General features: G+C 38.3%; 1 protein-coding gene across 1 annotated transcript in view; it reads left to right on the top strand.

Annotated features, from left to right (window-relative positions):
* RPS6KA2 (ribosomal protein S6 kinase A2) overlaps positions 1 to 25,631 on the top strand; it is a 143,771-nt gene that overhangs the window by 87,701 nt on the left and 30,439 nt on the right. The window contains exons 9-13 of the mRNA XM_083366367.1: positions 7,290 to 7,360; positions 9,216 to 9,304; positions 15,244 to 15,308; positions 22,234 to 22,336; positions 23,768 to 23,898. Of these exons, the coding sequence (XP_083222493.1) occupies positions 7,290 to 7,360; positions 9,216 to 9,304; positions 15,244 to 15,308; positions 22,234 to 22,336; positions 23,768 to 23,898 (459 nt within the window). The remainder of the gene's footprint in view (positions 1 to 7,289; positions 7,361 to 9,215; positions 9,305 to 15,243; positions 15,309 to 22,233; positions 22,337 to 23,767; positions 23,899 to 25,631) is intronic.

The following is a 25,631-nucleotide window of genomic DNA, read 5'->3' as shown; positions in this document are numbered from 1 at the left end:
TGAATCTTGTTGCTTTGGTATTTAATTTTGCATGGAGGAAGATACATCCTTCGGTAGGAGTAGCCAATGTACTATCAGCATGTGCCTACTGAAGCATTCTCACCTGTGAAATCACCACTACAGTAATTCATTGGTGGTAAAAGTAGTACGCAGGAAGTTGTACAAGCCAGACTGCTAAGGTTTGCATTCCTGTCATTTGAACATCTTGGCAACTAGCTATTGCCAAAACAAAATGTTTGTTCATTAATTTAGATATTATATTAAATAAGAGTTTTACCAGCCTTTTTACTTTCCTTTTAATTCCAGTTACAGTACTTGCTTTCTTTGCCCTAGACAGGTTTCATTGAGTCACTTGATATGTCACACAAGGCCGAATTCTGTGTTGTCTTCTTTTTCTTCCACATAGGATTGCTACAGAGTGAACCATAAGCTGAGTCTCCACATTGTGTTAGCCCTGTTTAAGAAATATTTAGGGAAAAATGAATATGTACATAGATGATGATGATGATGATGATGATGATGATGATGATGATGATGATGATATCCATTCAATTGGGTCTGACTCTTGGCGATTCTTTGGGCCATGTCTCTCCACATCTTCTGATCTTGCACTATTTTTTTGAGTTTTTCTATGCTCTGGTTGGTGTCAGCTTTGTTGGTGACATAAATAATAATGGCTGCTTTCATAGTTCAGTGTGATGTGCTTGTCTCAGATATGAGAATCGTTCCTAATCTGTTCTTACAGATCTTTGCACCCTGGTACTGCCTGCCCTGCCCATCTTGATACTAATTCTTTTGCCAATGAGGTGGCTGCAGAATTTTCCATTTTCTTTTCAGATCACTTTTCCCCAGCTCTTAACTTTTTGTATTGTGGCTCTGTTTTTCCTGTAGTTTTTCCACTATGCCCTCTTCTGTTGAGGGTTTATGCACTTCCAAAACTATATAATCTCATCTTTTTTTTTTTACATCTAATCCAATTTGGAATAGGAGAGCACAATCATCTCTGCTTCTGCCACTGCTATGGCTCGTTAGGAAAGCACAGCATCCCGATCCCTAGCCTGCTGTTGCTAGGAGACAAGAAAGCTTTATTTTATAGACAGTTGAATTATTTTTTAAAAAAACAGTGGTCAAAAGAGAGGGAAATTTAAGGATTACAAAGTGACTAACCAGTCATTCAGAAACTGAAATTTCTTGATAGAAGAACTGGAAATGCAAGTATTTGGGGAAGAAATAAGGCATTGGAGCCTTACCAGAAGAAGGTCAAAAGAGATCAGTTGGAAGCAAAGAGCAACTGGATGTAGCCTGGGCTACTTACAGGCTGGTGGAGCTGAAAGTGATTCAATTCTCCATGAGTTCACCATTTTTAAAATTTCTCATTTCATTGTGAGATTATGTCCTCTGTTTCTGAAGCTGAGGCTAGCCAAAGGAGGGTGTGTTTATGATCAGGGTTTGGTTCAGTGTTAGATTACATGGATTTTCATGCAGAAGGTAATGTGGTCTTTGTCCATTATATTAGACTGGAAAAAATTATGACACAAAGAAACACTGAAGAAACACTGTTAGTTGGCATTAATGGACTAGGCAAACCCATGGTCTAACCTAAGGATCACTATAAAAATATATATTCAATAGCACTCATTCATTCATATGTGTTTAACCAGAAAACTAACAGCCTACTTCTCAGCATTCACAAGTTCCTATCAGTTATAGTAGCCAATTAATAACATTTTTATCGAAGTTTTTAAAGGTGGGATAGTCATAATAAAGCATCCTCATGAAGTCTTAATGAACATTTAATTAAAAGGCCTGTCTTCCATAATGCCTAGAAGCTTCTTTTTATTAATATCTCTTTGTCGTGCACATCCTGAAATGTCTTTTAGGACTCTGCTGGACAATGTAGAATTTGTGCATTTAGTTCTCTGTCCCTGTAAAAATTTCATTCGTTCTGTTTCACCCTCTGAATTGTGATGGAGCCATTATTCAAGGCAACATCTACAGCCTGAAACAATAGTTGGCTTCTTTTTATGGAAGTAACAATGTCAGACAGCATCTGATGCCAGATTATAGAAACTGCAATCATTACATCTATATTATTTCTGGAGCTACAGGAAATGCCAGATATGTGACAGACAGACAGACAGACAGATTCACCCTTAAATAGAATCGTTTCCTTACCCTCACATGAAGAATGTTTTAGCTCAAGCCAAAATAATCTACACAAAGAGGTTGTAAAGGAATTTAAAGCTGATACGAGCAAGCCATTTAAGCAGGGACTTAGACAAGAGAGTACACAATCTAAAGATAGAAGGAAGCATGGGAAAGAAATTCATCTTAATTGTGTTTGGTATAAAGGGGGAAACAGAGGGAAACTTGCACTGACTTTCAAGATTCTGCTATTAAATTCTACCACAATAATAAATATTTCTGGAATTCTGCAGGGTCTGCTTTTTATTCAGGCCTACCTGAAATGCCTAGTAGGCATGGTTTTTTTTTAAAAAAAGGCAAGAAAATTATTGCAGTCATGACCGCAATTGAAGCCTGACCCTGGTTTATATGCCTAAATCACAGCCACCATCTTGATTTATTTTTTTTACACCTCCCTCCCTCCCTGCCTTAAGCTGTTACCTTTCAGAAATGTTAGAGTTCAATTCCTGTTAATCATAAGGTAGAATAGTGAAAGGACTGAAATATAATACTTAGTGGTATGGCTTGCAGCTTCTCGTGAGAAGTGTCACAAACAGAAACAGAGACTGGACAGCCATTTGCCTGAAATGGTATAGGGTTTCCTGCCTGAGCAGGGGGTTGGACTAGATGACCTCCAAGGTCCCTTCCAACTTTATATTATTATTATTATTATTATTATTATTATTATTATTATTATTATTATTATTATTATTATTATTATTATTATTACTATTATTATAAACTCTGGGTGACTGTAGGGCTTTTCAGAACCAGCAAGGAAGAGCCACGTCCTTCTGCCTTTTGGATCCCACACATCTGGTACCAAGTAGTGCACTAAAGACAGTGGTAATCCAGCAGTCCAAGGCTTTGAGGAACGTCTCCCTAGTACACTGTTCTCTTTCTAGAGCCAAGTTTGGGTATTTGAAAGATAGCTTCCTGAAATCCACACTGCTCTTGCTTCTTTGGTCTTGCCAACTATATGGGGCTTGACAGTTATGCATAAACCTTTGATCAAAAGGTAATAAAGTTGAAGGAAAACATCAGTTCCATCTTTCCCTTGCACCAGCATGCCCAGAATCTGACTGAACTTTCTTATTAGATCTTGGCATTGCTTGTACTATTTCAAGATCTGGGCTTGACTTTGACTCCCACTGAAGCTTTTTTTTCTGCTGATACTGCATTTTACATTCCTCACCTTGGGTTGTAGACTATTGCATATTCTTCTTTTCTCTTGCATGTAGAAATGAGGGAGATAGCCCTTAGCCCTTAGACTTATACACCACTTCTCAGTGCTTTACAGCCCTCTCTAAGCGGTTTACAGAGCATATTGCCCCCAACCATCTGGGTCCTCATTTTACCAACTTGGAAGGATGGATGGCTGAGTCAACCTTGAGCTGATCAGGATTGAACTTCTGGCTGTCGGCAGAGTTAGCTTGCAATACTACATTCTAATCACTCACCACAACATAATATTATCTCTCTTATTTTTCCTTGACAAAGAAACCCTCTTTCACCTTTCTCTTTTCTCTCCATAATTTTGTCTTCTCTTCTCCATCCTGCTCCTCTGAAAAGGGAGATGATTAGTTTATAGCAATAGATATACAATAGGATATTATAGTAAACTGTTTTTGGTGTACATTTGTGTTTCATATTACTCCCCTAATGACATTCAGATTTCTATGATTACTAAGCACGGTTAGATTTTGTTGAGCTGTTTATTTTCTCCTTCCCCCCCCCCCTTCCATATTTTCTACCTCAGCAAGCTTTGGGGATTCTGCTGATAACATTTATTTTTCAGGTCTATTTGGTCTACGTGCGGGTTGAATTTAGAAAATCTGTTCTTAATCTGCTATTGATATATAGGCTTGTGTTTTTATACCCATAAAATTAGGTCTCATATGGATTTCATAGTCTCTGTCATGATGGTTTCTTTTCTTATATGGGTATAATCAATCTATAATGTAAGTTGAAATTTAAAAATCAGCAAATACTTTGCATAGTAATATTATGCAAAAGCAGCTAGAATCCTTTTAGCAAAGGTTTCTCAGGTAATTCCTGTTACTCTATATGGGCAGGTACATCTTGCATGTTGAAAGAAATGTCATTTTCATCATCCCACTAAAAAAATGAGCATTACTCCCCATCTCTCCCTCCCCAACAATCAGCTTTTGCCATATTAAATGGTTTTGTTGACAAATCCTACACTTTGGTGGAAGGTGAAAATTTTCCCAAAATAATGTTGAGATTTTCCTTTTTTAATAATAATAATTTTATTGAGCATTACAATTAAAAAGGAAAGACCCAAAATAAAGAAGTAAAATAGTAAAAATGAGAAAATGCAGAAATGGAAGAACAGAAGAGGGATGTGTGTGTGTGTGTGTGTGTGTGTGTGTGTGTGTGTGTGTGTGTGTGTGTAGAGAATTGAATTGAATTGAATTGAATTCTTTATTGGCCAATTTTATTTATTATATGTATGTATGTATGTATGTATGTATATGTGTGTGTGTAAATTTTTTGGATTGCTAACAAAGAATTAAAGGGAGACTGATATGATCATTTCAAACTTATTTGTTCTCATCTGTCAGCCATACCTGATTGCACCTTAGCCAATTGTTCTAACCTTTAGGCCACTGGCTCTTTCTCACTTTGTTAGCTGAGAAGCAAGGGAGATATGTGTTAAGTGTTTGTAAGTATTTAGAATACCTTGCTAGGCCCCAAACACGGGACAAATCTTATTTCCTGTTTCAGCCTAACCCAAGGCCATCCACAGGCAGTAGTCACAGCAGTGACAGCTCATATTTGTGTAATTTTTTTGAATTACTAACAAAGAATTAAAGGGAGACTGATATGATCATTTCAAACTTATTTGTTCTCATCAGTCAGCCATACCCTTCTGAGATTCGAACTTGGGCCGATTGCACCTTAGGCAATTGTTCTAACCTTTAGGCCACTGGCTCTTTCTCGCTTTGTTAGCTGAGAAGCAAGGGAGATATGTGATGAGAATAAATAAGTTTGAAATGATCATATCAGTCTCCCTTTAATTCTTTGTTAGCAATCCAAAAAATTTACACAAATATTAGCTGTCACTGCTGTGACTACTGCCTGTGGATGGCCTTGGGTTAGGCTGAAACAGGAAATAAGATTTGTCCCGTGTTTGGGGCCTAGCAAGGTATTCTAAATACTTAACAAACATTTAACACACACAGAGAGATATAAGATTCCTTAATTTCATTACAAATAAAAGTGTCCCAATCTGTCCAAATGAGCCCATAACCTTGAAGCATAAACAGTTGCAACAATGGATCCAGGCCACTTGCTGTATCAAATAAATGACTTTTTTTTAGTTCAGCAGAAAAAAATGAGACTGCTTTTAAAATTAGTGTGGTTGTTCTTGCCATCATTCTGATTCTGCTTTTTTAAATTACGTATCAATGCAAATCTAGAATTACTGTTCCTTGGGGACTGTAGTTTTCTCTTTTATTGCTTTCATTTACTGAAATGGAACTGAAAGATATACTCTGAGCTACTTAAATTAGATTTAGTATCTAATTATAATTTGTTTTAATCAAAGTGGAGTAGATGCTAGCATTCCATTGATATGCTTAAACTGATTTTAAGGGGGGGAAATGTCTAAAAGATGGCTGAGTGGTCTTAGGGCTAAAAAAAAGAGGAACAAACTTTGTCAGGAATAATGTTCTGTAACATGGTATATATTTGTTTGATGAACAAGTACCTTCCTTCCAAACAGGCAGTGGTAATGGGGCTGATGGAAGTTTTAACTGAACATAGTTGGTGGGCTCCAGTTGGCAACCATTGTTCTACCACTTCTAGTTACTTTTACTGTTTCAAGTACAGAGCATTCTTTATGGGTTTGAAAGAGATATGTTCTTTTGTGAAAGAGAGAAACATTTCCATGTCACCAATTGAAAGTTTTCCACTTTACATCATTAGAAAAAATACTTTGAGTAATAATGTGGGATAAGAAAGGATAGCTTGTGGCAGTGTTTGAAAGGATATTTTTAAAATTGTACTGATTCAAAGAGACAACATCTTTTCCCCAAAAGTTCTGTTGTAGGCAATGTTCCACTTGGAATGCTATTTTATCATTTGCTTTTTGTGCAAACAATTATAAACATTTAATAAAGTGGATGGATAAAAAGTTCCTTTTTTATTGTTTTCTACACTTGATTGTTAAATTTTCCATATTCATTACTTTCGCAACTGGCTGTCTGACTGTCATGAGATCCAGGGAACTTTAGCATGATGCATTTTGAGGTAATTTCTGTATACTGCATTTCCACAGGACTTGTACATAAAATATTTTCACTGTATAATACAGCACCTGACTGTATGTTCATTGAATGCTTTTATTATTATATCATCATAAGGTTAAAACAACCTTATTATTTACATCTGAAGTCCAGTGAATTTATTATGAATCTGTTAAGATATTGAGGCTCTAGAAAAAGTGCAGAGAAGAGCAACAAAGATGATTAGGGGACTGGAGGCTCAACCATATGCCAAATGGTTGTGAGAACTGGGAATGTCTAGTCTAACCAAAGAGAAGGACTAGGGGAGACATGATAGCAGTGTTCCAATATCTCAGGAGCTGCCACCAAGAAGGAGGGGTCAATCTGTTCTCCAATGCATGTGAGGGCAAGACATGAAGTAACAGGTGGAAGCTTAAAAAACAGAGGTCCAACCTAGAATTAAGAAGAAATTTCCTGACAGTGTGAAAATTAATTGGTGGAATGGCTTGTCTCCATAGGTTTTCAGTGTTCTGTCACTGGAAGATTTTAAGAGATTGGACAACCATTTATCCAGAATGGTACAGGATCTCCTACTTGAGCAGAGGGTTGAACTAAGAGACTTTCCAATTTGGTTGTTCTGTTATTATGCTCTTATAAATAATAGCCCACAAGTTGGAGGTTAAGGTATTCTTCCTTATCTTCATGTATGTTCCACATATGAGGTTAATGGGGGTACTAATTTTTATGGGGCATGGATGAACATTATACATTGTTAAGATAAATACAATAGACCATATGCTATGCTTATATTTACACTGTTTCATGCTTCTTAGAATTTCTATTCCCTCTTTACAGTTTGAAATGTTGACAGGGTCACTACCATTTCAGGGGAAAGACCGGAAGGAAACAATGGCACTCATTCTCAAGTGAGTAGCAAACTCCCAACTTGTATATCTATCTATAGCTACAGTTTATACTCTTTAACTCAGAATAAACTTTTTGGGTTATGTAAATTGTCTCGTAGAAAATACAAGAAATGACATTCCAAATATATCTAAAATACAGTAGCTAGTAGCCCAGGGACCACTCTTAAATAAGGAGCTGAAAATTCCAGCAGTTTTATCAAAAGTCCAATCCACTTTTAACTCTAACTTGCAATATGGGAACCTATTTAAATTATGGAAATCTTCTGGGATGTTCTCAATGCCCAATAGGCTTTCCATTGTCCTACTAGGGAGATTAGCGCTGCTGCATTATGAGCTGGGTGTTCAAAACATTAGTGAGGAGCTCATTGACTAGCTATATGAAGTCTTAATGTTGTCAGAAATAGATAAGAAATGTGATCTAGCAGAATTATTAGATTACAGTACTATAGTCACATTTGGAAGGGAAGGAGGGAGGGAGGGAGGGAAAGAATGAATGAAGGAAGGAAGGAAGGAAGGAAGGAAGGAAGGAAGGAAGGAAGGAAGGAAGGAAGGATATAAGATTGTTACCTAAATTGGGAAACAACCAATTCAAATTCCAATTTCTTCCATCCCCACCCACACTCCCTTCCCAGTGCAGTTACTTAAGCACACACCTCATTAAACAAAGTTAATCTGTTCCAGTAATCCAGGGGTGTCAAACTCAATTTCATTGAGGGCCGTATCAGCATTGCGGTTGCTCTCAGGGGGCCGGGTGGATATGGCCAGGGTGGGCGTGGCCTACTGGGTGGGTGTGGCTAGAGTGCATATGGCCTACTGGGTGGGCAAGGCCAGCTCTACATTGTTCACATCAAGGGTGCCTATGGAGGCCTGGGCAGGAGTGGGACAGATCTGAGGGTCTCTGGCAGAAGGAGGGTCTCTGTGCCAGGGCCAAGGCAGTGGGGGCCGTTCCCTCACTGTTTCCAGGATGGCTTCGTGGGCCACATGAAACCATTTCGCGGGCCGCATCCGGCCCCCGGGCCTTGTGTTTGACATGTCTGCAGTAATCTCTCTTTGCTCACTCTTTAGCATGGAGAGAAGACTTGTTACTGTGCCCTTCAATCCTTCATTTAACTATAAAAGGATCAAAAAGTGTTTTGCAATGTAATAAATACCTGATTGTTCCAAGTTGTATATTGTTCTAATTGCCCAACATCTTGCAAGTAGGAGAGATGTAGGAGTGCCATATTCAGGCTGCTTGTCGAATCCAGCATTATTCCCTTCAAGAAGGGCTGAAACACGAGCACATCCGTAAACACACACACATACAAACTTAGTATGAACTGGGCCAAATTACCTATGTAAACTTCCAATCCATACGTCAATATCTTCATTGCAATAAATTTGAGTGTTGCAAATGAAAAATGAAAATACCGTATGCGCCATAGAAGTGCATATGTTAAAAAAAATGCACAAAAATGCGTGTGAATGTTCATATAAGATTTTTATTTTGTTTTTTTTTATTTGCCAAATTTTAAATGGCATGGCTGAAAGAACAAGGGATCAGAAGAAAATTTCACAAAAAACAAGACTGAGAGAATAGTCCATTTGCTAACTCTCTCAAATAGAAAGAATTACGACTTAGTATATATAGTCGCAATCTTAAGGGATGATAAATTTTCTATAAATAAGTAGCACAGACATTTAAATTAAAAAGTTTAATAATATTATCCCAAAACCTGGTCTATAGAAAGTTTAAATGTTCATTTGAGACTTCTATATATTTTGGTGATGTATTTAATCATTTACATACATGTGTAGATTTTTTAAAAAAAACAATGTTTTTTTATTCCTGCATTAAAATGTCCTATTTTTTCAGAGCCAAGCTAGGAATGCCACAGTTTTTGAGCATAGAAGCTCAGAGTTTGTTGCGAGCTCTTTTCAAGAGGAATCCATCTAACAGATTAGGTATGGGAATTTATTTTATTACTGCATAACACAGTGGCAAATTTCCCCAGCTGTTTTTCTCTTTAGTTAATTATCATTTAGTCTCATATACGTGATGCAGCTGAACAGTGTATGATGGAGAACTGCAAGGTAATTTCACTTTAATTGATGACATATTTGGGGCTGTTGGAAAAGATGCTACACATGAATAGAAGCACAACATAACATCCACTGACAGATACAGAATACCTGTCAGAATACCTGTAAAAAAGATGTCAAGACTCTAGAAAGGGTACAGAGAAGAGCAACAAAGATGATTAGGGGGCTGGAGGCTAAAACATATAGGGAACGGTTGCTGGAATTGGGTATGTGTAGTTTAAGGAAGAGAAGGGTGAGGGGTGACATGATAGCAGTGATCCAATATCTCAGGGGCCGCCACAAAGAAGAGTCAAGCTATTCTCCAAAGCACCCGAAAGCAGGACAAGAAGCAATGGAGGGAAACTAATCAAGGAGAGAAGCAACCTAGAACTAAGAAGAAATTTCCTGACAGTTAGAACAATTAACCAGTGGAACAACCTGCCTCCAGAAGTGGTGAATGCTCCAACACTGGAGGTTTTTAAGAAGAGACTGGACAGCCATTTGCCTGAAATGGTATAAGGTTTCCTGCCTGAGCAGGGGGTTGGACTAGATGACCTCCAAGGTCCCTTCCAACTTTATTATTATTATTATTATTATTATTATTATTATTATTATTATTATTATTATTATTATTATTATTATTATTTATTATTATTCTCTCGCACAGAGAAGCAAGACCACACAAATGAGCCAGATTTGTGTTCTCACATTTTTTCCATGGTAGGAAAAAATGTAAAATGTAATGTGTTCTCTTAGTTCTGGTGTCTGCTGTAGAATAAATGAAGCTTGATTTTGGCCTGAATGGCTGAGAATTCTTTAATGCAAGTGGTATATTGTTATCTACCAAACTATGCCCAACGTTTTCACAGCCTAATATACTGCTCCCCATGGAATTGCTTCTTGGTTGTGACATTAGATAAGATCACAACTTCTTTTTCAATTTTTTTTCTAATAATTACTGGACGTTTTCTCACAGAATAGTAAGAATAATTAAGCTACGCAATTCTGGTGGCTTTATCAGTCCCATTCAGTTCCTTGTGGTTTCGTGGATAGATCTCTGCAATGTTTATTTATTTGTTTGTTGAGATTTCTAGATCATCCAGAAACAGCTTGAGCCATTTTCTTAGCATTAAAAGGGGTTTGTTATTAACCATCTTCTAGGAAATTTCTGAACAAGGAGTGAATGAAATTTGGGGATCTCGTTACATTTCTTTCAGTGAATTAGCTATCATATAGTGCAGTGTTTTTCAACCTTTTTTGGGCAAAGGCACACTTGTTTCATGAAAAAAATCACGAGGCACTCCACCGTTTTCCGCACCGTTGGACCTCCCCATGGTCGCTACACGAACGGTCGTAAGTCGAGGATGACCTGTGTTCTCAAGGGGTTGGACTAGATGACCTCCAAGGTCCCTTCCAACTTATTATTATTATTATTATTATTATTATTATTATTATTATTATTATTAGCCTCTTTATTTCATTTTATTTTATTTTGGGACTTTTGTTTGTTTGTTTTTGCTGTGAAGGAAAAGGAAAGCTTGCATTTCTTTTTAATTTATCTTTCTGTATTTTCTTTTTTCTCCTTTTCTTTCTTCCTTCCTTCCTTCCCTCCCTCTCTTTTCTTTCTTTATCTTCCTTCCTGCCTTTATCTCTCCCACTTTCTTTCCCTCCCTCTCTCAATTTCTTGCTTTCTACTTGTTGTGGAAACTGGAAGCTACTTGCATTTCTTTTTAATTTTTCTTCCTGCTTTTTTCCTTCCTTCCTTCCTTCCTCCCTTCCTCTCTCTCTCTCTTTCTTTTCTATTCTCCTTTTTTTCTTTCTCCCTCCCTTTTCCCCTTCCCCCTTTTTCCTTTTTTCCCTTCCTTTTTTCTTTCTTTCTCACCTTTACCATCAAAAGCACTTCACTCCAGAGGGGGAGGGGAACCCCAAAGGTTTTTAATTGCTTTGGTCCAAAGGACATTTTATTATGCAACGTATCAAAAGGACAGGTTAAAAAAAATCAGCCATGTAATTTTTCAGACGCAAGCGAAGCCTCCAAGAGCGAAGCGGTCAGATCCCTCTATTTTGGGCTGGGGCAAGGGGTCGCGGCGAGCAAAGAAAGTGGAGCCAGGCAGCCGACCAGGCGGGAGTCTCGCATCCTCAGCCGCACGGGGAGTAAGGAGTAAGCGGCACGTGCTGGGGAAGAAGAGCTTTTAAGAACATTGCAGGCAACCAACCATGTGACAGCTCAGGCGAGCCGGGCTAGCCGCCCGTCCGTCCTCTTCCGATAAGCGAGCCGGTCGCCTCTCCCCAGCTTCTCTCTCTTCAGCAAGAGACCCTCCGAAGCCAGAGAAGGGGGCGGAGCTACGCTGCCGTGAGCCCTGGTGCCTAGAGAGGTCGAGCCCACTTCTTTTCCCAGGCTTTTGCTTCCAGCAAAGTAGGGCCGTCAGCTTAGTCAAGGCTCCGGTGCCCAGCGCTCCCCGCCAGAGAGTCTTGCAGCGCCGCTCCGCCCGCGGCTGTTCCTCCTCCTCCTCCTCTCACCGCTGTCTCCTAGGTCAGTGTTTTTTCAATTTTTCCCACGGCACACCAGGCAACATTTCGTGGCACACTAGTGTGCCGCGGAACAGTGGTTGAAAAACACTGATATAGTGTTTGACTCAAAAGCTTATCTGGAGAAGACATACAGAAATGAGAAGAATTATTTCTGGATGGGCAAGCTGTGTGCTGCATTTCGGATGTTTGAAATAATAATACTATTAATTCTATTGTTCACAATTTCAATTTCATAAATTTGAAATGGAAATAGGAAGACAAACATGTTCCTGCATTGGGCATACTGCACACTCCCACACTCCCCACTCCCACCCTGATCTTTCCATTGAAATAATCACTGGACAAAGTAGACTAACTGTAAAGAAATGGAAACATTCCAAAGCTATATTACTAGATTCAAAATAGTCCTGAAAGAAGTGTGATGATAACCAACAAAACAGTAAGTCTTGTTCTGCTGCTCCCAATACTAGTATTTGAAGGGGGAGCTGTTACCAGGATTTTTGGCAGCTCATTTCATGACCATCTGGCTTAGCTATACATCTTCCATGTAATAATGCATGGAAGAGGGGAAAAAAACTGCCTTGGATTTTCTTTCCCTGCTTAACTCTGAAAGTTTTTGCTAGAAATAGCAGTACGAAAGAGAAAGATGCACCATTATGTGGAAGACGTGTAACTGTAATGTGTTTTAGATAACATTAGTTTGCATTTCTGACATTAGGTATACACTGCATGTCTCTCAATTGCTGTGAGAAATTAAGGAAAGCACATGCCTCCTGAAACCAAGATTGCAAAAAGACTCAGAACTGGAAAAGTCCATGAGCAATTAACCCGTCCTTTGCCTAATTGCTTCAATCCAACTAGCAAAACAGTACTCTTGAGTACTGTCTTGCTAGCTATAGAATATGTTGCTTTAAAAAACAACATTATTTTGCCATTTCCCCTAGGTTACTGATGGAATAATTGAAACAGAGAGAGAGATATGGAAAAAAAATGAAATTTATGATCCTATTGCATTATTAACAAGATTGAAAGCTGTGATTCAAGAAATAACTCATTCTCTCTTATCTACTATGAACTTGGATGACCATAGACTGGGGTCCCCAGCCTTTTTGGTCTCTAGGGACACTTGGAAATTTGCAAACATATTGAGGGTGACCTTGCAAAATAGCTGTTGGGATTGTTCTCCATTCACAAAACGTTTACATGGGGAACATAAAAAAAAGTTTAGCAGAATGCTACCTGCCACTCTCTCTAGTAACTCACCTCATTTGCATCCACAATGTTCTCAAATATCTTTGCCTGTTTTTTGGCCAAGCAGTCCTTTTCCTAGTAAGTATTTGACTTTTTCTGTTCCTTCGTATATTCAAAGAAAGCTTGCAGAACCCATTTGAAGCCCAAAGATGTTCTTGAAAATAAGTATGAAAATGGAAGCTGGTGCTTTGATTTGCAGTATGCTCGCTTTACATGCTTTACATTTCCTATAAAATCAGGAGGGGCAGGCAAACTGTTTCTATGGAAAGAACTTATTGTAGGACACAGAAGACTTCATGGGTACCAGATGAGAGCTTTTGGAGACAAAGTCTGTCAGACTTGTTCTAAAAGGAGTTTATTTCCCAAAGCTTAATTTAAAATTGTAAATTAAATTAAAATAAACATATATATTTAAATAAATTTGTAAATTAAAAAAATCTTTGTGATGGTAAGAAAAACCATGCCAGTTGGTCATTCTTATGGCCAGGCTTGCTGAGGATTACGTGAATGGAGGCCAAGCAAATTTAGAAGGGTAATCTAGTTGAAAGATTTCAGCACACGTGGAATTCTTTCACTTGTTGCTTTTTTCCTCAGCTTGTTTAATTATTCAAAGGCTAAAAACAACAAAGATGCTCTCCAGAGTCACTCCCCAGAGGGAAATGGGCAAAATATAAATTTAATAAATAAATAACAACCTCAGGTCTCCCTCAACTTTTAAGTCTTCGTCTTTGTGCAAGAGACAGACAGCCACACTCAAGATGTAACCAATAGGTTCTATGTGTTCAATGATCTCTCACCAGCAGGAAAGCCATTTTTGAGCAACAGACAAACAAACATAGAGAACCTCTTTTGTCTAGTAGCTAGACATAGTCTACACAGCCACTTATTGATAGGCTTTTAACCAAGCAGACTCTTCTCCAGAAAATTATAGGTGTTCAGAAGCAAAGGGAAAAGCACAATACGCTTCCAAACAACTGCTTTGATTCTCCATTGCAGTATCTTTTAAATGCCACTCCGGAAAATGGAAATTGCTTGAACAAAATGTTCATCCTCTAAACTGCTGCATAATCCTTCTTCTAGGTGCTCTTCTCCATTAGGATAACGAATGCTCCAATTAAATATATGGCTCAGTTAAATCCAAGTTGCTTAATGATTTTTGAGTACCTGTTGTTTAAAAAAAATGCTGAATCAAAGGAATTAAACAAGCTGAAGTGAAGAAGAGAGGCATAAATAGATTGGAAGAGACTGAAGTTCTTCAGACTTTTCTTCTGCTCAGAAAAAGGCAGAAATGCCCAATCTGAGAATTTTGGGGATTCTAATGCACATCTGGAATTACGCAAATTTCCTGTACTGTACGGAAGGAAATGTCTTCAATGCTCTATAAACTACAAAAGAAGCAATTACAATGCAGATGCAATTCTGTTAAACAAACCTTAAACATTTTAAAACTATGGAGCTATTTTAATTTGGCTTTTGGAGAGTCTAAAATTAAATGTGCTCTTGAGTATTTTAATAGCTTGAATATTAAAATGGGGATTAGATACATATTGGTTTGTGTATTAAGCAAATGAGTTATTTGTACTTGGAGGAGGGCAAGGCTCTGCACATTGGTGCACTTTAGTCCCACTCCATTTTATCCATTTACTGTAAATGCAGAATGTGCTATGAGATGGCTTAAACTCTTTATCCACTGAGCTTTGTAACTTGATATGTGGATTTGAACTAGGCTCTCAATAGAACTAGTCCCACCCTTAATTTACATGTTATCTTTTTTGTCTATATCAATATATTAATATATTCTCACATTCTAACTAAGTAGACAATCAGTAATTCAATTATAATATTTTGCTTTACTATTTAAAGAAAATTAACTGTAATAATTCAATGCAACAATTAACAATAATTCAACAATTTCAACATTCCCAAAGTCTCTGCTCTCTTGTTTTTGCCACTCTACATCTCTTGATGGGGAGTTATAAAAGACAAACTCAGAAAAAAAACCTTGTGCCCTCTGTGTCTTCTTTTCAATTCCTTGGCAGGTGCAGGCCTTGATGGAGTTGAAGAAATTAAACGTCATCCCTTTTTTGCCACCATTGACTGGAATGTAAGTAGTTTACCCAAGTGATCTATTGTACAATGCGATTAATCAATCACACAGTTAATTTAAAAGTTCTCCTAGAAAATGGCAGCCAAATCCAGTATTCTAAACAATGTTTCCCCATTCTAAGTACCCTATGCAATTTAGCAGCAGCAAAAATCTTTTCTGGGTATAATTTGATGTCCTCTAGATCAAGGGTCTCCAAACTTGGCAACTTTAAGACTTGTGGACTTCAGCTCCCAGAATGCCCCAGCCAGCATGGGGAAATGGCTGAACATGGCTGACTGAGGAATTCTGGAAGCTGAAGTCCACAAGTCTTAGAGTTGCCAAGTTTGGAGACCTCTGCTCTGGATATGTCAGACTCCAAATTTCCAGCCTGCAGGACATTCAGATAGATTGAAATCCTATCCATCTGGAGAGCACAGAGCTAGGGAAGTTATTCAGGGACCCCACTAAAGCCGTTTGGTGATACAGTGAAGAATACAAAAGAGGGATTCTGTTGCTAAATGGTAACCAAGAAGGCTGAGAACACATGGCTTTCTAAACAAGCATCATTAAATGGCAGGAAACAACTTATAGTCTGGGTCAACTATGGAGCTAATGAAAGGGCAACAGTATGTAATCCAGGCCTGATAGTCATAGGCAACCATATCCTGGTTCTGTCCCTATCTAGCGATCCCTGCTAAGGATTTCTCATTGGAGTACCTACTCAGTAGGATCACCAGAGACTGCCATTGCTTTTATACCACAAGTTTTTGAAAGGCTATGGCTCTTTGTGGCTGGAAGAATATCAATGGTGCAAACAATTTGAAGACCCTGGACAGCTGTTCTGTATTTTTCTTAGAGTTCTGCGTGGAAGGAAAAAGACAAGGCACTGTAGGAAGACACAGACAGTTTTCTTTGTACACCTCCCCAAACTTTGGAGGTCATTTTATGAATGTCTGCTATATGGTTTCATAAGGTCAGATAGGCTCCTGATCACTAGAGGCTGGCTGTCTTTGAGACACCTTATACAAAAGTACACACTGTACTACTGGTATAATGCCATGGAATATATGATGGATATAAAGTGAGTAGCATGAGACTGCAAAATGTGAATGCCTTTAGGCCAGAATAATAATAATAATAAACTTTAAAAAAATTGAAAACTGAGTTTCCTTGCAAGGTATAATCTTCTGAGACTTAATAATCAGCAGTGGCAGGGCTGGATATAAAAGTAGGCATGCCCCCTTCTTTGTGCCACTTTCTTTTCTCTAAATGTACTTCTTCCATCCAATAAACTTACACCAATGCTGTTGTCTGATCCAAATTGCCTGATTTTATTTCCTTGCTGGAGGAAAATTTGGTACAAGAGCCTAGAATCCATAATACTAAGGGCAGAGGCATCAAAATTAGGACGTATGAATGGCCCACAATCTGATTTTCTAAATCTGTTCAAATTATTGATTCCTTTAAAAGTCTGTTCATGCTTGCGCAAAAGTTCGTCTCATCACTTAATCGAAGGGAATGTATTCAGTTCAACACATCAGAATGACTCAGCTGTTCAATCTAACTACTTTGTAATTGTACCTTAACAAATCTTGATAGAAATGTAGTAGGAAGCAAAGCAGCATCATGCTACGCAAACCCCTTTACAATTAATCATCCCATTTGATATTTTGGATATATATGTGAAGTTCAGCTGAAAACTATGCTGTCGTATTACGCATAACAGAGGTAATATATCACCATTTAATATAGTTGATATCATCCATGGCCAAGGTTGGCATCTAAAATAAATATGTTCTTTAGATTTCATTCAGAGATGCTCAACCTTGTAAACTTAGTTGATATTGGATATAGTTAATATGATTACTAGGCAGGTATTTAATATTTTCCCTTTCTCTCACATTAACAATTATAATTTGGTAATTAATTTAGAAGTCTCTAAAGAGTGTATCCAAGGATTTGGCAAGGTCCTATGTGATCCCAAATTACAGTCTGTGCACTTTAGATTTAATTAAATAGAATATGATTATTTTCTAGTCTTCTATGGGTGGGGGTGGGGGGGAGAGAGATGATCATACACTGATCCTAAAGGGAGAAAAAAACTGTAAAATCAGAGAGGCTTGTTTTCACATAATTCAGCATATAATTTAAAACTCAGTCTCTCTGGAATCCATCCAGATTGATGGTGAATAAAGTTCTAATATGAATATTCCAGCCTGGTTGTATTTGCAACATAAGATTTTCCTTCTGTCTTCATTTAGGTAACACCTCTTTGAAGAAAAGTGTTTCAATACAGTTTTAATAATGCATTTAAAAAGAAGACAATCACATGACTTTATAGTTTTTAGAATATGTACCAGCATGAGTTCTGAAACTAGTTCTAGCCTTCTTATAATGATGTTTCCAGCTGCTAAAAAGACAGCTCTTCTTCATGAATAGAAAAAGAAAAGGATTAGAAGAAGAAATGGAGCCAATGAAAGTGCTTGGTTTGTCCTGGTCACTGTTGTTATGGAATAACATAATATGACCTTATGCCTTAATCAGATATGACCTTATGCCTTAATCAGAAGCTTTATATGCATTGATCAGTCCCTCACAAAATTTGGTATGAGTCAATCCTAAAGAGTCAAGATATGAATAATGATATTTTTGATTGAGGAGAAAAATTTCCTTACGGTCACTATTGGATAAGTCCCAAAGTATTAAACACATTTTCATGAAATGGTTAAAAGAAAAGCAGTAGCTTTTTAATTGCCCTCATCGTATTGTAGTATTTCTATTATTCTAAGAAACATACAGTAATTGAGACATTGTTTGAGAATTAAAATAATCCTGTGCTATAGCCAACTAATTAGACAATTCGTGTTTAAAAAGCAAAACATGCATTCTTTCCTGTAATGAAACAAGTAACGTTTTGACAGTGTTTAATTGAGTAATCTTGTGTTCATATTACACCAGAACCCTTTATATAATCCCCATTATATTTGTGAAATGGGTACTGAGATCTGCTCACAGCATCCTCCAATATTCCACTAGAGCTTATTAGTTAGGGTGTGCTGGCACTGACCCATTGACACCAGGCTGGCACAAAGGGAGACAGGTCTTGGGCATTCCTGCCATATTTGCAGAATTCAAGTAACTCAGAAAGCCAGGTGGCACTACTTAATTGCAATTCAGCTCAAAACTCCATGAGCGTATAATTATGCCACAGTCCTTTAAGGAAGTTACAGAAGGAACAAAGTAAACAAGCCAGAAGTCTTTGTGGTGGAGACTGCAGAGGTGATAGATCCTGGCCCACAGATGGCATCATCTACCCACAGCACTTTCACTATAGCCTTTAACTTTCCATTTTTTCCTTAGGATCTCAGGCTCCAGCATAGGATATGAATTATTCAATTCCATAAGGCTGTGCTGGACTTTGGTTTCAATCTCCCCAAGGTGCTTGAAGGTGCAAAGGACTTCTACAGCACTTTAAAGCAACTGTATCTTTTCCTGGGATTGCAAGGCAGCAGAAATGGCACAGCTGATGTGATGTGTATGGTCCAAAGACAGAAGCACTGTACAACCCTAATATTTAATAAAACCCTGGCTTTTGCTGCATCTGGTACAAAGATTTTAAGGAGGAATGGAGGTTTTGTCCAGCTGTTTGTGGCAAGAGTATTGTTCATGAAAATCCTTTATTATATTATTATATTAAGCATATTTTAATTGCTATGACTCACTATCTTTCTATTTCTGGAAGGCACCTGAAGATCAGCCCAGTGTTCGTAGATGTCATTAGGAGAATGCACACATTTAAACAGGATGGGAATGAATACATGGGGGGGGGGAAGAGAGCATAAGGGTGTGGGGTCCTTGGTGCTCTCTGAGCTTTGTTGTTGCTTGCTGATGTTTTGTTACCTGACTAGATAATATCTTCAGTGTTAGAAGGGAGTAGGGTTTGCTCTTTATTTATATACAATAGCTTGTCCTGTCACTGTTGGTGAGGGTGTTGAGGATGGAGTAAATCAGGAGTCTTCAAACCTGGCCCTTTTATGGCTTGTGAACTTCAACTCCCAGAATTCCTCAGCCAGCATGCCTGGCTGAGGAATTCTGGGAGTTGAAGTCCACAAGTCATAAAAGGGCTAAGTTTGAAGATCCCTGGAGTAAATCAACCATCAATAGACATGTAATATTTACACCCCATTCAAAAGAGTCAATAAAAAAGTGAAAAAGGAAACAAAAAGACCAGAACAACTCCTGACTAGCAATGGGTTCCCAGCAGGAATAAACACCAGGATGAACACCAGACAATTAAGCAGTACCAATGTCCTAATCGAGGAATTACCAAATCAGACAAATAATCAAGAAGTAAACAACACCCTAATCAAGGAATTACCAAGGGGAAACCACACTCCCACCAATACTGACAGGGCAAACTGTTGTATATAACAGAAAACAAGCAAACAACCAAGCTCAGAGAGCACTAAGGATGCACACTTCAGCCCTGAGGTACGTACGTTCTCTTCTATTGGTAGCATAAGGATGTGCTGCTGCTTGGATTTCAGGTTCCATATCCTGTTTTAGGATGTGTGCAAAGGAACTGCCTCTCCGGAATAGCTTGCAAAAATGGAAGGTAAAGATTGCAAGCATAGGATCTGTTTCCATAGAAATAGATGCCTCGAGTTCTTTGTAAACAGGTCCTGATCAATGTACCCTTCTCATGTATAGGACCAACAGGTGCAACCTTGCTGTTCTCATTCATTTCCATCATGGGCATTCAGGACAGGAAATGACTATATACTCTTTGATTTAATTAAAATGAATTTCCTTTCAGGATGATTACCAGGTGCATACCAAGGCTGTTGATGTGACAGTCTCTCAAGTTCTGCTTATGTGTAAAGCTAAAGTTGAGTTACATGAGGTGTTCTTGACTTCATGAGGAAGGATATTGCTCAGTATGTGATTCTTAGGGATTTCCTTATTTTTTTTCTAGTGTTTCATTCAAGTCACAGCACAGCAAATGCTAATAGCCCCTTAAACTTGCAGTGGACTCCTGAGCAAAGATGTTGGACGCTTAAAACAAAAAATAAAGACTTTGTAAGGAAATATGTCCGTGAAGGCAGCATTTCAAACGCTATCCAAATAAATCTATTTGTCAAAGCTAATAAAACAGTTGTGAAAACCTTAGGGAAAAATAAGACTATTTCTTCTGCTGCCGCTTAAAAATTGTTTTTATTTTTTTTAAAGTTTTATTATCGTTATTTTAACATGTATCTGATATATCCTTGCCGTAGATAACCACATCTGAATAAGCTTCTTCAAAGACGTCTTCATACAGTTGAAAACCCTGATAATACGTAGTTCTGGTTTCAAGAAGAAAACCAAATTAGTAAATGCTGAATTCTCAGATATTCAAAGATAACTTCCAATGTAATGCTTCATCTTCCTTGCAAAACAGTTCTCTCAGTTAATGTAATATACAATTTGTATTGGACACATCAGTGTGCAAAGTCCTTTATAAATAGCATATTTTACCATCTATATATTTACCATCTCTATATATTTTTATATATTATTTATTTATTTATTTATTTATTTATTTATTTATTTATTTATTTATTTATTTGAAAAATTTATATTGCTGCCTACTCATGACTCAAGGCAGCTTACAGGAAATAAAAAAACAATATAAAAGAGGTAAAAATAATAAAAAATAACTCCCCACTCCCTCACCCCGGCGACAACACACACTTATACCATCCATTTAATGGGTTCCATCCCACTCTGGATTCCCCAGGCCCGCTGGCAGAACCACGTCTTCAGGGCCTTCTAAAAGAGTGTCAGAATGGAGGGCAGTGTAATTTCTGCAGGGATGATGTTCCAGAGAGAGGGTGTCACCATGGAGAAGGCCCTTCTTCTGGATCCCGCCAGATGTATCTCCTTAGGAGTCGGGACCCATAACATTCTTTGTCTTCCCATTCTAGTGGGTCTTGTAGATGTGACCGGCAAGAGACGGTCCTTCAGATAACTTGGGCCCAAGCCAGGAAGGGCTTTGAAGGTGACAACCAGCACCTTGAATTGCACCCAGAAGCAAATAGGCAACCAATGTAGCTCCCGCAGGAGAGGTGACGCATGTGCACACCAAGGACTGCACCAAACCATGCAGGCCACTACATTTTGCACCAACTGCAGCTTCCGGATGCTTTTCATAAATACATCAATATGTATTCAGCTCAAAGTGATGAATACAACAGAATAGGCTGATCTTTGAATTAGGATTCATAAGTCTGAGCAATGGGCTTACATGTTTAAAAACCAGAGACCAAACCTACTGATTCACATTTATGTCAGGTAATGAATGCATTACTTTATTACAGTAGTTGATACTGAGCATCTGCACTGTCCTTTTCAAATTACAGCCTGTGAAAATGTCACTAAAGGCAAAATATGCTGAGCACATTTTGCTTCTGTGGAACTGCTTCCCTCTCCCCTGTAATGAATGAACTATACCAATAAAAACCAGGCTACTGTTTTTCAAATACTTTCAAACGTGCAGATAGATTTTAATGTACAGTTAAAACTTCTGAAAAGCACAGTCCTATCTTGCCACAAGGAAAATAAGTCTAGTTGATTGTCATGGAAACTTAGCCTAAGTGGGGAAAATATTGCAGCTTTGTACTTTCTCTTGTGCGATGCTGCTAAGCATAAAACGTCAATTTCTCCCTTCCCCTGTATTAAACATGAAATATATTTCCCCAAATCAGAATGCGGCGAGCATAGGAAGCACTTTTCTTGATTAGCTGTTCCTTCAAGCAGCTTTCTGCAGTAAAAACTATTATTTTAATTGATTTATTTCAATTTAATTTATTGCTTATTAATTATTTGGCTCACAGCTGTTTTCTAACTCAAAGGTCCCTTATGGCAAGAGAACTAACCTCTGTCTTGCTTTGCTCTTATATAGAAACTGTACAGAAGAGAAATCAAACCACCATTTAAACCTGCAGTTGGTCGGCCAGACGACACTTTCCACTTTGATCCTGAATTCACCTCAAGGACCCCAACAGGTACTTACCAAGGAATCATAGCAGTAGATTTGCCATTAATTTTTCATTTGTTTTAAAAAATATATCAACCAAAACTAGCCAAAATATATCTACAATTTAAAGATTACTTCCCTCCCTCCCTCCTTCCTTCCTTCCTTCCTTTCTTCCTTCCTTCCTTCCTGTCCGTCCGTCCATCCATCCATCCATCCATCCATCCATCCATCCATAAAACCAGTTATCTCAAATGAGTGGGTTGATTTTACCTCTGGATGTCTTACAACTTGCGAATAATAAAAATGTTTAAAAACGTAAGACCCACAGCAGTGGAGAATTATAAAGCATAAACAGCAATCCATATAAGCAGGAGACAGCCTCCCTCATGCACCGTGGCCCCAAGCTCAGGCACAGAAACCTGTCTCCAGAGCTTGCCAGAAGGCCAAAAGGCACAAAGCCAATTCCATCTCCAGAAGGATGAGATTCCAGAGGGCAGATGCCACAATAGAAAAGGCTACCATCCTCAGCAGTCAGCTTGACACTCCTTGGCAGGCAGAACCCAGAACATGCCCCTTTTGCCTCACTGGATAGGATGGGTAGAAACAACACACTACTAATCCTTTGTAAGTGATCGTTATGAGTCTGGGGAGTTACCATTATACTTTCAAATTTGCTGTCACTTCCAGAAGAATCTGTTAACCTTGTACTCACCTAGACTCACTGTTGGGATTTTATGGTGCGGCTGAATTAGAGAATTAGAATTACTACTGTATAGTGTTTTCCACAATTTCTTCCTAGTGTTTCTGGATAGCGCTTGGAGTGGTCCTTCTGGAAGGACTCTCCACACTCTCTAGGGTTCTGTATTACTACACAGTTTCTTCCCATTAATTCTTTCATGTATAACCTACTGGAAAATGCTTTTGCATTTAAATTCTGCACTCCCACAAATCCTCAGATGGATGAAGCATTGCATGCAAAGAATTGTACAAGCAGTTGTGCAGTTCACTGGTAAAAAAAAAGAAAAGAAAATTATGGGTAGCCTGTTTTTCTGGCATCTAAATAGTTTAAAGCAGGGGCATCCAATCTTGGCAACTTCAAGACTTGTGGACTTCAACTCCTAGAATTCCCCAGCCAGCATGGGTGGTGAAGTCCACAGGTCTTAAAAGTTGCCAAGATTGGACGTCCTTGCTTTAAAGGCTTTTGGCAGAAAGTCACTTGGTTCCTCTTAATTCTCCTTTTTAACAGCTGGTCTCAGTACATTCAGAGTTTTCACTCTGGAAATTGTGATGCAGCTTTACGTTGAAGCAAATAGAGAAGGATGCATGTCTCCATGTTGAAAATAGTGTGGCTGGATTCTAGTCTTCAAACTGCTCCTTTTATAACATTGCTAGGGAAAATAATACTGGAGAAATGGTTGGAATCTCCTGTCTCTTGAGTCATCTCTCATCTCCTCTTCAGATTCCCCAGGTGTCCCTCCAAGTGCCAATGCTCATAATCTCTTCAGAGGATTCAGCTTTGTGGCATCCAATTTGGGGCAGGAACCTGTACAGCAAGAACCACATAAAGTCACAGTTCATCCAATTGTCCAGGTATGAACTTGGCTGTATAGTTGCTATACCTCTTTCACTTCATCTAGATGTGTTAGGTAACGGTAAAGGTTCCACCGCACATGCGTGCTAGTCGTTTCCAACTCTAGGGGCCGGTGCTCATCTCTGTTTCAAAACCGAAGAGCCAGCGCTTGTCCGAGGATGTCTCCGTGGTCATGTGGCCGGCATGACTAGACGCCAAAGGCACACGGAATGCTGTTACCTTCCCACCGTAGTGGTCCCTATTTTTCTACTTGCATTTTTACGTGCTTTCGAACTGCTAGGTTGGCAGAAGCTGGGACGAGTAACAGGCGCTCACTCTGTTACGCGGCACTCGGGATTTGACCCGCCAAACTGCCGACCTTCAGATTGACAAGCTCAGCGTCCTAACCCACTGAGCCACCGCGTCCCTAGATGTGTTACTGTAGCATAAAAAAACATTAAGAAAAACAGCTAGGATTGGAGAAATTTGCCTGTCTAAAATAGATTCAAAGCTGGGGTGACTTTGAGCTAGTCATTTTTTCTTAATTCACTCTACCTCATAGGCTTGTTGTGGACTAACACTGGAAGCTTATGGATCTCACTTTGAATTCCTGGAGGAAAGATGTGATATAAATTTAATAAGTCATAATCATTTGTTGCTATCATCACCATCTTATAGAAGTGGATTTCTTAATTTGGCTATTTATTTGTGAGCAAATTCTTTTATTATCCAAATGTCCACTATTTCAGGTAATAGTAGAAATATTCATTGCATCTAAAATCTGCTAAATAGAATCTCTTAAATTTAGGTTTTATTGTAGTAGTTCAAAATTCTATAGCTTGTGGAAACCCCATTTACAAAAGATGTCAGATTTAGTCCTTTAGTTCTGCTTATACAAGCAGGGACACACAAACAAGCACTTTCATAGTTCATCATGACTTTATTACCCTAAATATAATTTGTGCTTGTCCTGCTGTTTCTTTTGCTTGTGCAACGTTTAGTATCCTCCAGACATTTTAGACAGCCACAGGTAGTAATGGCAGCAGATTGGGGGATTTGTAGTAAAAATCATTGTTTTCTCCTGCTGTAGCAAAACACACACATTGCCACTACTTGTGCTTTTTCTCTGAGCATTAAGTCAAAAACAATTACTCTTTCTATTTCTAGAAATTAATTCAAGGCTTTTAGTCACTTGAATTGGTTGAAAGTGTTCTTCAGTATCTGTTTTTAACTATGCTAGCTTCTTTGAGAGCTTTCTACATAAAAAATGGGATAATAATTACAATAATCTTCTATTACTAAATAATGTCTTATAATTTAAGTACTTATAATTTAAGGTGGTAGCAGTGAGAAAGATGGGGAAGGTGTGTCATTAGCCCCCTCCCTCCAACTTGCTAGAATCCTCCCTGGGATCTTCTTTGCCTCAGCTGTCCAGGTGTGGCTGTTTAATCCAGGTGAAAGATTCTTCCTGGCGAGTAGTTGAATGAGCTGACTCCCATTTTCTGAAATCTGGATGGGTAGAGCAGGAGATGCCCCTTGTAGGGCAAGGCTTTAAAATAAATAGTTCCAGTTTTATCTTTTAATTGGGCTTGCTAAGCCCAAGCACTTTTGGAGTACGACGTGATTGATTATACATTAAGTTAGAATAAAGAAAAGAATTTTTTTTCTTCATAACAGCAGCAACGTAAGGATTTGAAAGGACAGTATCATTGCCATTTAGTTTCAAACCAAAGATAACACTACTATGTAATTA

The sequence above is a fragment of the Vipera ursinii genome (assembly GCF_947247035.1).
Source record: "Vipera ursinii genome assembly, chromosome: 1".
NCBI lineage: Eukaryota > Metazoa > Chordata > Lepidosauria > Squamata > Viperidae > Vipera > Vipera ursinii.
Note: the sequence above shows the minus strand (reverse complement) of the source record. Positions and strands in the feature narration are given on the sequence as shown.